Genomic DNA, 12,077 nt, shown 5'->3' with positions numbered 1-12,077 from the left:
AAAAATAATTAAAAAAAGATAGTGTGATTGTTTCTTCTCAAGAATGGACTAAACAAACCACACCTTCCCCCAGAAGGACAGCAAGTCAGAAATATCAGTGTAATGCTTAACAATTTTTGGGGAGAAATTAACTTAAAGGGCCAATCCACAGTAGAAATAACAAATCACACCCCGCCTATGTTTTGGTAAAAAGCTAAGGGATGGCCTGGAGAAATGTAACCACTCTCAAATTCATAGACAGAGCTATGGATGCAAGGACTGACCATCCCATGATATCTAAATGATCGTTTTAACCATGTTTTGAGGCTATACGGTGTTTCTTTAGATTTACAATGTTTACAAACGTTGGAGTGAAACAAGCTCATATTTTGGGTTCTGATGGGGTACGACAGTTGAACTAAGCTGATGAGGCATTTAAACGTTCTATTCTTCAAGAATCAATGGGTATAAAATGGATGTAGGAACTGCAGATTTCCCCTTTAAGAGTGAGAGCTGTACCTGTTAGAATGTGCATATTATAATGTGTTAGAATGTGTATTTATATACTGGATTCTTATTTATATATTGGATCATATACCAGATTCTTATTCATATACTGTATTTTTCACATAGCTCATTCTAATATATCTACTACTGTACATTGCATTGTTGTTACACTGTTTATATACTGGATTCTTGACATAGCTCATATCTTCAGTATTTAAAGTGTATATATAGGCATAGATTGCATTTGGATTACTGATAGTGTTATTTGGGTTGTGATTTTTTGTTTATAGTTGTTATTATTATCTGTGTACCTGTTTGACATTCGTACTGCACTGTTAGAAGCTAGTAACACAAACACGCTATTAATCAAATCAACGTTTTTTGGTTGCGTACACAGATTTGCAGATGTTATCTCAGGTGCAGCGAAATGCTTATGTTTCTAGCTCCAACAGTGCAGTAATATCTAGCAACACAATAACAATACACACATAACTCCCCCCATTTTTTTTATTTTTTTACAAAATATCAGAACGAGGAATATCAGAATGAGCAATATCAAAGTTTGGAGTAAAAATATATGTATATACAGTGAGCTCCATAATTCACTGGACAGTGACCATTATTTTGTTATTTTGGCTCTGTACTCTAGCACTTTGAGTTTGAAAGGATACAATGACAATGAGGGTGAAGTGCAGACTGTCAGCTTTAATTTGAGGGTATTTTCATACATATCGGATGAACCGTTTCCGAATTATAGAAGCTTTTGTACATGGTCCCCCCCATTTTCGGGCATCAAAAAACATTGGACAGTTTAACATAATGTAGAATAAAGTAATCATTGTTAATATTTGGTCGCATATCCTTTGCATGCAATGACTGCTTGAAGTCTGCGATGCATCGCCATCACCAGACGCTGGGTATCTTCCCTGGTGATGCTCTGCCAGGCCTGTACTGCAGCCATCTTAAGTTCCTGCTTGTTTCGGGGACTTATTGCCTTAAGTCTCCTCTTCAGCATGTAAAATGCATGTTCAATTGGATTCAGATCTAGTGATTGACTCGGCCAGTCAAGGATTTTCCACTTTTTGGCCATCAAAAACCCCTTTGTTGCTCTAGCAGTATGTTTAGGGTCATTGTCTTGTTGCATGATTAAGTGCCGTCCAATGAGTTTGGAGGCATTTGGTTTTATCTGAGCAGATAAAATATTTCTGTAGACTTCAGAATTCATTGTTCTACTTCTGTCTGCAGTCACATCATCGATGAAGACAAGTGAGCCAGTTCCACTGGCAGCCATACAGGCCCAAGCCATAACACCCCCTCCACCATGTTTCATGGATGAGGTGGTATGCTTTGGATCATGGGCATTTCTTTTTTTTCTCCACACTTTTGTCTTTCCATCACTCTGGTACATGTTAATCTTTGTCTCATCTGTCCACAATACTTTTTTCCAGAACTCTTGGGGCTCTTTTAGGTGCTTTTTAGCAAACTGTAATCTTGCCTTTCTGTTCTTCAGGCTTATCAGTGGTTTGCATCTTGTAGTGTACCCTCTGTAGTCCTGCTGGTGTAGTCTTCTGCATATGGTAGACTTTGACACATCTACACCTGCATCCAGGAGAGTGTTTTTGATCTGTTGGGCTGTTATCAGGGGTTTTTTCTTCACCATAGAGAGTATTCTCCGGTCATCCACTACAGTGGTCTTCCTCTGTCTACCGGGTCTTTTGACATAATTGAGTTCACCGGTTGTTTTTTTCTTGTTAATGATGAACAAAACTGTTGACTTGGGCATGGCCAGGGGTTTTTGCAATGTTCCTGAATGATTGATTTTCATTTCTGAGCCTTATGACGGCCAACTTCATTTGCATCGACACGGCTGTCTTCCTCATGTTGTCACACCCCAATAACAACCTCCAAAGGCAATAGCAACGTCTAGAATCATTACTATTCATCAACAGCTCTCCTGCATTCACTAACGACACAAATGAATACACCTGCCTAACGACACACATCTGTGAAGCCAATTTAACAAATACTTGTAGTACCTTAAAATGGGGGGACCATGTACAAAAGGTGCTGTCATTTCTAAATGGTTCATCCGATATGTATGAAAATACCCTCAAATTAAAGCTGACAGTCTGCACTTCACGCTCATTGTCATTGTATCCTTTCAAACTCAAAGTGCTAGAGTACAGAACCAAAATAACAAAACAATGGTCACTGTCCAATGAATTATGGAGCTCACTGTATAATGGTGTGTATCGGCTGTATGGTGTGTATAGACAGTGTGGTGTATGGTGTGTATGTATGGACATTATATGAATAGAAAAGGTGTGTACAGCAGTAGTTATATAGGATGAGCCATGACTAGAATACAGTACATACATATAAAGTTGGTAAAACAGAATGTTAATATTATTAAAGTGACCAGTGTTCAATGACTATGTACATAGGGCAGCAGTCTCTAAGGTGCAGGGTAGAGTACCGGTGGTAGTCGGCAAGTGACGGTGTCTAAGGTTCAGGGCAGGGTACCGGGCGAAGGCCGGCTAGTGATGATTGTTTAACAGTCTGATGGCCTGGAGATAGAAGCTGTTTTTCATTCTCTTTGTCCCAGCTTTGAGACACCTGTACTGTCGCCGCCTTCTAGATGGTAGAGGGGTGACTCGGGTTGTGGCTCGGGTGGCTGAGGCCCTTGATTATCTTCTTGGCCTTCCTGTGACACCGCGTGCAGTATATGTCCTGGAGGGCAGGCAGTGTGCATCTGCTAAACTAAAGCACCTGATAAACTATAACATCTGCTAAACTATAACATCTGCTAAACTATAAGATCTGCTAAACTATAACATCTGCTAAACTATAGCACCTGATAAACTATAACATCTGCTAAACTATAACATCTGCTAAACTATAGCACCTGATGAACTATAACATCTGCTAAACTATAACATCTGCTAAACTATAACATCTGCTAAACTATAACATCTGCTAAACTATAACATCTGCTAAACTATAACATCTGCTAAACTAAAGCACCTGATAAACTATAACATCTGCTAAACTATAACATCTGCTGAACTATAACATCTGCTAAACTAAAGCACCTGATAAACTATAACATCTGCTAAACTATAACATCTGCTGAACTATAACATCTGCTGAACTATAACGTCTGCTAAACTAAAGCGCCTGATAAACTATAACATCTGCTAAACTATAACATCTGCTGAACTATAACATCTGCTAAACTAAAGCACCTGATAAACTATAACATCTGATAAACTTTAACATCTGCTAAACTATAACATCTGCTAAACTATAACATTTGCTAAACTATAACATCTGCTAAACTATAGCACCTGCTAAACAGTAACATCTGCTGAACTATAGCACCTGCTAAACTGTAACATCTGCTGAACTATAACATCTGCTGAACTATAACATCTGCTAAACTGTGTACACGACCAATAAACACTGATTTGATAAGTCTGAACGACCATAATGATCCTATGCCGTGACCCCACTCTGTCCCAGGGGGAGTGGGATATGCTAAAAACACATTTCTATTTCACCAAACAATGTACAAGTTACACACGTGTAAAATAGGACAAATATAAGCACCCCCTATTTGACCTTTTTGATAATTAACATCCCTTAAAATTAATTTGACAATATTGTTGCTATTGATTTCATGCACAATTATCAAACCATGCAGAAACTCGTTTTTTTCTGACGAATACCTTTATTGTGTGTCAACATTTTAACCATTTAAATTTTTTCTTGGTTTGTTATTTTGTTGATATTTAAGAAGAGGGCAATTTCAAAATATGTTAGTGAGGGGTTCATACCTGACTCTATACATTCATATTGCATTTGAGATTTGATAAAACATGTCATTCAAGTCACATCTGTATTTGATTATGTGTATCCCAAAATAAATAATAATAAATAAATCACCCTTTTTGACAGTTTATCGATGCAGTTCTTTTTCTAGACAGAATCTGAACCAGTCTCATCCTGATCTTTTTGGTCTTCAGACAGTAGACTGTAGGGTTGATTAGAGAAGGCAACAGCGAGGCTATAATCAGTGAGGCATTACGCTCCGTCAGATCCAGCCTCAGCCCTATCCTCGTCAACAACACAGAGACTAACTTGGGAGCGTAGTAACACGACATCACAATGATGTGACAAATACAGGTATTAAACCCCTGTGCTCTGCTCTCATTTTTAGGAAGTCTCAGTAGTGTGTAGATGATTTTCACGTATGACAGTAGAATTAAGGGAAACTGGCCTGCGATGAGCCATAGAGACAGAATGGTGGGAAACAGGAAGTAAGGTTCAGGGTTGACACATGCAGCCCTGATTAAGGCTGGGTAGTCACAGAAGACGTATCTAATGATGGGCTGGCAGTATGGAAGGCTGTCAAAGTCTGCCCAAGCAAGCTCAATTCCTAAGCACATTATACCTATGAACCAGGAAGCTATGATTAACACAAATATTCGTGGGTTGGTCAGGATGCTGTGGTACCTAAGAGGGGTGCTGATAGCGATGGTTCGGTCCAAAGCCATCAGGGACAGGGCCAGACACTCTGTGATGTCACCCAGGTGGTAGATGTACATGCGTGATATGCAGGAGTAGTAAGAGATGGTTTTGACCTCGGCCAGCAGTACAGAGATCATGGTGGTGCTGGAGCTGGTGGTGAACATGATGTCCACCACGGCCAGGTTACAGACGAGGAGGTACATGGGCGTGTGCAGCCGTCTGTCCGACACGATGATGCAGATGTTGGTGCCGCTTCCCAGAAGCACCAGGAAATAAGTGATGAAGATGAGGAAGCCCAGGAGCTTCTGGTGGGAGAGGTGGTCGAAGCCTGTGATGGTAAACTCCTCCACATTCTGCCCCGTGAAATTCACTAGAAGTTCACTAAAATACATCTTCAAGCATCGACCCTTACGAGTTATTAAAACACTTAACTAAATCACTATATTCCTATAGTTTCAAATAAAAAATGAGTTCATTTGAAAATGTATTTGATTCTTCAAACGAAGCAGTCTCCACAATGCAAACCCTCCATCACCTGTTAATGTTGTGGACCCAACTTAACCCAAGCCCTGAGGTAGGGTTTAGTGGAGCACTGACCCAGCCCTGCAGTTTTTAAAGAGGTCCAATCCACCCAGGGAGTGGCAAAAACAGACCAGGAGGACACAGGGGAGAGGGAACCAAACAGTCATTATGCTTTGGAAAGTTTTCAAAGTTTTCTAATGAAGTAAGCATGACACTACTCAAAAGTTTAAACAGACAGATATACTTGTATCCTATGAGAACATGTTTGGCAAGCCACCAAAGAAGCCATCATTTCTGACCATAGGTTCAGACCAATCAAACAGAGTCACTAACTGACTAATTGGGCCGAACCTACTGTAATAAATGTATTTCAGACAGGAAATGCCATGTATTTGTTTAACCATTTATTAGAAAGTAAATTACAATACATTAGGTCTTGCCGTTAGGCTCTGCAGCTTCAGGGTAGCTAACTGCCATATCAACTCAATCATTACCATCATAATAAACTACAGGCAGTGAGCAAGATTTACAGTGCCTTCAGAAAATATTCATACCTCTTGACTTATTCCACATTTTGCTGTGGTACAGCCTGAATTCAGAATTGATTAAATATATATTTTTCCCTCACCCATCTACAGACAATACCCCATAATGACAGAGTGAAAACATATTTTTAGAAATTTTTGCAAATCTATTGAAAATGAAATACAGAAATATCTCATTTACATAAGTATTCACACCGCTGTGTCAATACTTTGTAGAAGTACCTTTGGCAGCGATTACAGCTGTTAGTCTTTCCGGGTAAGTCTTTCCATAGACTTTTAGCCCTCCATAACTGGCTACGAGACTATTGCAGCTCTGTGGGTGTAACATTTATTGACAATTTTGATACCTTCTGGAAACAAAGCTTGAATTATAAGGAGGATGGGATGCACCCAAATCATTTGGGTTCCTGGATCATTCACAACATTATAAGGCTGCGTTGAAACAATGACTTATCAATGACCCAAGTCCAGCTCAGTTATTCCCTACCATTTGTTACGGCTTTACACCTCCTGCTATATTGTGGAAGCCTCTCCAACAAAATCCAGGTAGAATCAGGAATTCCCCAGGGCAGCCGTTTAGGCCCCTTACTTTTTAAAATCTTTACTAACGACATGCCATTGGCTTTGAGTAAAGCCAGTGTGTCTATGTATGCGGATGACTCGACACTATACACGTCAACTACCACAGCGACTGAAATGACAGCAACACTTAACAAAGAGCTGCAGTTAGTTTTAAAATGGTTGGCAAGAAATAAGTTAGTCCTAAATATTTTTAAACTAAAAATGATTGGGACAAATCATTCACTAAAAATATGGCCCTTGGTTGTACAAAGACAGCTAACATTAATAATATCTCTCCTGGTGTCACGTTCGTTTAAGGACGGGTCAGACCAACACGCAGCGTGAAATGCATACATGTTTATTACAACGATAAACACACGAACAAAACAACGTAACGTGAAGTCCGAAGGCTAAACACAATACAAGCCTCTAACACGGAACAAGAACCCACAACTAATGAGTGCCTCTGATTGGGAATCACACCCGGCCAAACATAGAAATACACAACCTAGAAAGAGAACATTAAAAAAACAACGTAGAACTCCACACCCTGACTCAACATACTAGAGTCCCATACGTCAGGGTGTGACAGTACCCCCGCAAAGGTGCGGACTCCGACCGCACAAACCTTACATAACAGGGTAGGATCCGGGTGGGCATTCCGCCTTGGAGGCGGATCCGGCTCCGGGCGTGACAACCACATTCTCTCAGCCTCCCCGTTGCGCCCCTGGTCTGGTCTGGACCTCGGCGCGCTGCTTCCCCTCTCCTTCCTCCCAAGATACTCCAAGCCCTGTCTGGACCCTGGTGTGGGAGACCCCGAACCTGGAAAGGGGCTGACGTCTGGGTCTGGACTGGAGCCGCTGACCGGAGCTGGACTATGGCACCGGTGGAGCGGACTGCTCTGGCTCCTGAGTGGAGCTGCTGACCGGAGCTGGACTGGACCCCTGTGGAGCGGACTGCTCTGGTTCCGGAGTGGAGCTGCTGACCGGAGCTGGACTGGACCCCGGTGGAGCGGACTGCTCTGGCTCCGGAGTGGAACAACCGACCGGAGCTGGACCAGGCACCGGTGGAACGGGCACGGGCCATGCCGGACTGGACACACGCACCACTGGTCTGGTGCGAGGAGCAGGCACGGGCCGGACCGGACTAGGAATACGCACCACTGGCTTGGTGCGAGGAGCAGGAATGGGCCGGGCCGGACTGGCGACACGCACCACTGGCTCGGTGCGGGGAGCAGGCATGGGCTGTACCGGACTGGGAACACGCACCACTGGTCTGGTGCGAGGAGCAAGAATGGGCTGAGCCAGACTGGATACATGCACCACAGGTCTGGTGCGAGGAGTAGGAACGGGCCGGGCCGGAGTGGGAACACGCACCACTGGTCTGGTGCGAGGAGCAGGAAGGGCCGGACTGGAGACACGCCCCACAGGTCTGGTGCGAGGAGCAGGAATGGGCCGGGCCGGACTGGGGACACACACCACTGGTTTGGTGCGGGGAGCAGGTACGGGGCGTACCGGGCTGGCGACATGCACCACTGGTTTGGTGCGAGGAGCAGGGACGGGCCGTACTGGAGGTCTGGAGCGTAGAGCTGGCACAACCCGTCCTGGCTGGATGCCCACTTCCGCACAGTACGTGTGTGTCGTGAGCACCGGACGCACTGGGCTGTGCACGTGCACTGGCGATACAGTACGTAGAACCAACGCAGGATTTGCTGGACCGAGGAGGCGTACTGGAGACCAGGAGCGTTGATCCGGCACACCCCGTCCTGGCTGGATGCCCATTTTCGCACGGCACGTGCGTGGCGCTAGCACAGGACGCACTGGACTGTGCCGGCGCACTGGCGACACAATGCGTAGCTCCGCATAACACGGAGCCTGCATGGTCACACGCTTCCTAACGTGAGTATGGGGAGTTGGCTCTGCTCTGAACCCAGGCTCCGCCAACCACCCCGTGTGCCCCCCCCCCAAACATTTTCTTGGGGCTGCTTCTCGGGCTTTCGTCGTGACCGCATCCTCTTGGGTCGCCGTTTCTCCTCTCCTGCCTGGGCTTCCTCCTTCGCCCAGGGTCCTCTATCGGCTACTCTTTCCTTCTCCACCCTCATCCCTTTCAGGGCCTCCATCTGCTTGGCCAGATCCTCCCTTATCTCCCCCCATGTCCATGATCTCTGCTCCACTACCTGTGTCCAGGGTGTCTGCTGCTCCTGGGCACGCTGATTGGTCCGTGTTTGGTGGGTTCTTCTGTCACGTTCGTTTAAGGACGGGTCAGACCAAGGCGCAGCGTGAAATGCATACATGTTTATTACAACGATAAACTCACGAACAAAACAACAAAACGTGAAGTCCGAAGGCTAAACACAATACAAGCCTCTAACACGGAACAAGAACCCACAACTAATGAGTGCCAACAGGCTACTTAAGTATGATCCCCAATCAGAGACAACGAGCGACAGCTGCCTCTGATTGGGAATCACACCCGGCCAAACATAGAAATACACAACCTAGAAAGAGAACATAGAAAATACAACGTAGAACTCCACACCCTGACTCAACATACTAGAGTCCCATACATCAGGGTGTGACACCTGGCTCAAAGTGGAGGAGAGATTGACTTCGTCACTACTTGTATTTGTGAGAGGTTTTGACATGTTGAATGCACCGAGCTGTCTATTTGAACTACTGGCACACAGCTCGGACACCCATGTATACCCCACAAGACAGCAGCAGGTAATGGGGATCCATAATAAATACAAATACAAATACACCTGGATTGTGCAACATGTGCCCATTATTCTTTTTAAATTCTTTAAACTCTGTCAAATTGGTTGTTAATCATTGCTAGACAACCATTTTCAGATCTTGCCTTACATTTTCAAGATGATTTAAGTCCAAATTTTAACTTGGCCACTCAGGAACATTCACTGTCTTCTTGGCAAGTAACAACACCTTGCTACGAAGTAGCTTGCAACTTAGTTTCAACGTTTCATCACATCATGTAAATACATGTTACCGTGGAAACGGTATCAACTGCGAGTTGACTGCCTGGTCTTGAGTCAGCTCAGTTGTCCTACAACACAATATTCTATAACTGGCTAGTTTTGTCTCGTATCATCTCTCCTTATGTCCACTGTTAGATTTTTCCCGGGGGACAAATCCCAGAACTACTAATATCCCTACAACAAGTGTAGGCTACATGTAGACATTGCACAAACAGCTAGAGTGTAGATACAGTTATCAACAAAAAATCGATGTGTGTTCATGTTACAAAGACAAAACATTTTCTGCTGTAAATATCATATCGATGTGTTTATAAAGACAGTTTGCCTACACTTACCCAGCTAGTCAAAATCAGTTGTGTGTAGAGTACAACTTCAGCTGTCTAACTAGAACACGCACAAACTGACATGCACAGCTCTCTGGGGTGAAGTTCTGTCTTCAAGTCTCCAGTGGGGGGGGGGGTGAAGTTCCTTCCATCTATGTCATGTATTAAAGGTTATGGACAGATACAGTCAGGTGACAGGAGGGGTGGAGTGCTTGACACAACTCATGGGTCCAGCAAGGCAGAGTTCAATAGCTACAGGCAGATGTGAGATAGCACTCTGTAGGGTACTGACCAAATCAAAGCTTCCAAGACAGGAATAGGTCAGTAGCCTACAGAGTAATATGAGAAGAGTGCAATTGCTGAACTTATGTAGATATTCTAAACAAAGTGTTTTGATAACATTTCCATGTAGAATAAACCATCCTTCATAATACTGTAGAAGCAATGTTCTGCTGATATAACAATGTGCAAATATTATACCTTCCTGTATGGTGATCCGTATAAGACAGGAGTTCCCTGACATGTTTGAAGAATACATAGCCTCCTCCCCCTTTTGACAGTACCATTCGTTTCAATGATAACAAAGACGATGAAAAGTAATATATGTGTCTTGTATCATTTTAATGCTGAGTGCAATGTCTCTCCCAATTCAGACATCAGGATTAACCTGTCTTTCAGTCAGAGGACTCCATTACAAAAGCATTATCTTCTGTCCTCCATCTGTTGAAAAACGAGGAAGAGTTGATGAGTGACATGTACTGAAAGGGTGATATTACTAAACACTTGTGATGTACTGTCTTATTAGTAATCACCTTCTGAGGTGTTTGCCAACACCTGATGGGAATGGCAGCGTAGATCAGCTCTAGGCCCCTCTCGACTTGGGCTCCTATATCCGACCCAGCTCCTTTATCACAGAGGGGGGAGAGAGAAAGACTGTCACCATACAGTCATGGAAGCCAACAGTAAATACAAGGTTGAACAGCCAATCAGAGATCCTGATTCACAGCTAATTCAAAAGGGAGACGTGCCAGCATGTCACTGACTCACTCGGGCCGAGGAGTAGTCCATTGGCACAGTGGAAGGTGGCACCTCCTTACCAACATACAATATACACACAGCACTGATTACATTATCAATGGTGGTTAGGTGAATTCCAGGACAGTATTTTGACCATTGACCAGATCAAATGTGACCAACCTGATTCAAGTGTCCTCCATTACTCTGAAGTGGGACTGGTGTCTGACCGCTGCCTCAGACTTCTGGAACAGCTCCTGATATGTTCTCAGTGGTCTGGATGTCCTACCGTTTCACTTCCCTTATGTTCTCATTGGCCTGGATGTCCTTCTGTTTCAGTCCCCTCATGTTCTCATTGGCCTGGATTGAGATGACCAATGGCTTTTCACTCCCCTCATGTTCTCATTGGCCTGGATTGAGATGACCAATGGCTTTTCACTCCCCTCATGTTCTCATTGGCCTGGATTGAGATGGGGGGGGACAGCCTTGTCTAGTCCTACATTTGCAGTAGACTGCATGCAAGGTAGGAACAAACGTGCTGACGTGCATTGACCTTGTTCTTTAGCCCCTTGACCCTAAAATGTCCTAACTCTCCCCAGCCTCAGCTGTCAACCTGTATACACTCTTCTCAGGTGTATCAACATTATAATTGGCTCTCTGATGACTGCCTGTTTGTTAACTCTGTAAAGAGTGACATCAGATCCTATGAGAAGGTTGATTTAACCGTGTTGAACATTTTAGCAACCCACTAACTTTTGGCCCTTTTAGGGACAATGTAGAGAGATGGACAGTCTTTTGGCAAGATTAAGCAAATTTGCACTTTGCAGTAACTTATAATTAGCTTGCCTAAACACATAGCTTTGGCCTATTGCTTACACATGAGTTTCTCTCTCTCTCTCTCTCTCTCTCTCTCTCTCTCTCTCTCTCTCTCTCTCTCCTAATGAGTGTACAGTAACGAGCTGTATGACGGCAGAGCAGTATTCCCACCAGGTCTAGTGTCCCTGTCACTCTCCTCGGACTCAGTCTCAACAAACAGGTGGTCACCAGAGACCTAATTAGAGTGTTGGTTCACCTGGGATGGCTGAGTCACCACCTCACCTG

General features: G+C 44.0%; 1 protein-coding gene across 1 annotated transcript; it reads right to left on the bottom strand.

Moving 5' to 3' along the window:
- Positions 1 to 4,427: 4,427 nt before the first annotated feature.
- LOC121541351 (olfactory receptor 6N1-like) lies at positions 4,428 to 5,408 on the bottom strand. Its single transcript, XM_041850328.1, has one exon. The coding sequence runs from the start codon at positions 5,406 to 5,408 to the stop codon at positions 4,428 to 4,430; it is 981 nt and encodes a 326-aa protein (XP_041706262.1).
- Positions 5,409 to 12,077: the final 6,669 nt, after the last annotated feature.

Source organism: Coregonus clupeaformis, chromosome 27 (genome assembly GCF_020615455.1).
Source record: "Coregonus clupeaformis isolate EN_2021a chromosome 27, ASM2061545v1, whole genome shotgun sequence".
NCBI classification, from domain to species: domain Eukaryota; kingdom Metazoa; phylum Chordata; class Actinopteri; order Salmoniformes; family Salmonidae; genus Coregonus; species Coregonus clupeaformis.
This window is presented reverse-complemented; position numbering and strand designations above follow the sequence as displayed.

What these genes read in the sequence shown, in the direction of transcription:
- LOC121541351 (XM_041850328.1), bottom strand. Translation starts at nt 5,408, where the DNA reads ATGTATTTTAGTGAACTTCTAGTGAATTTCACGGGGCAGAATGTGGAG.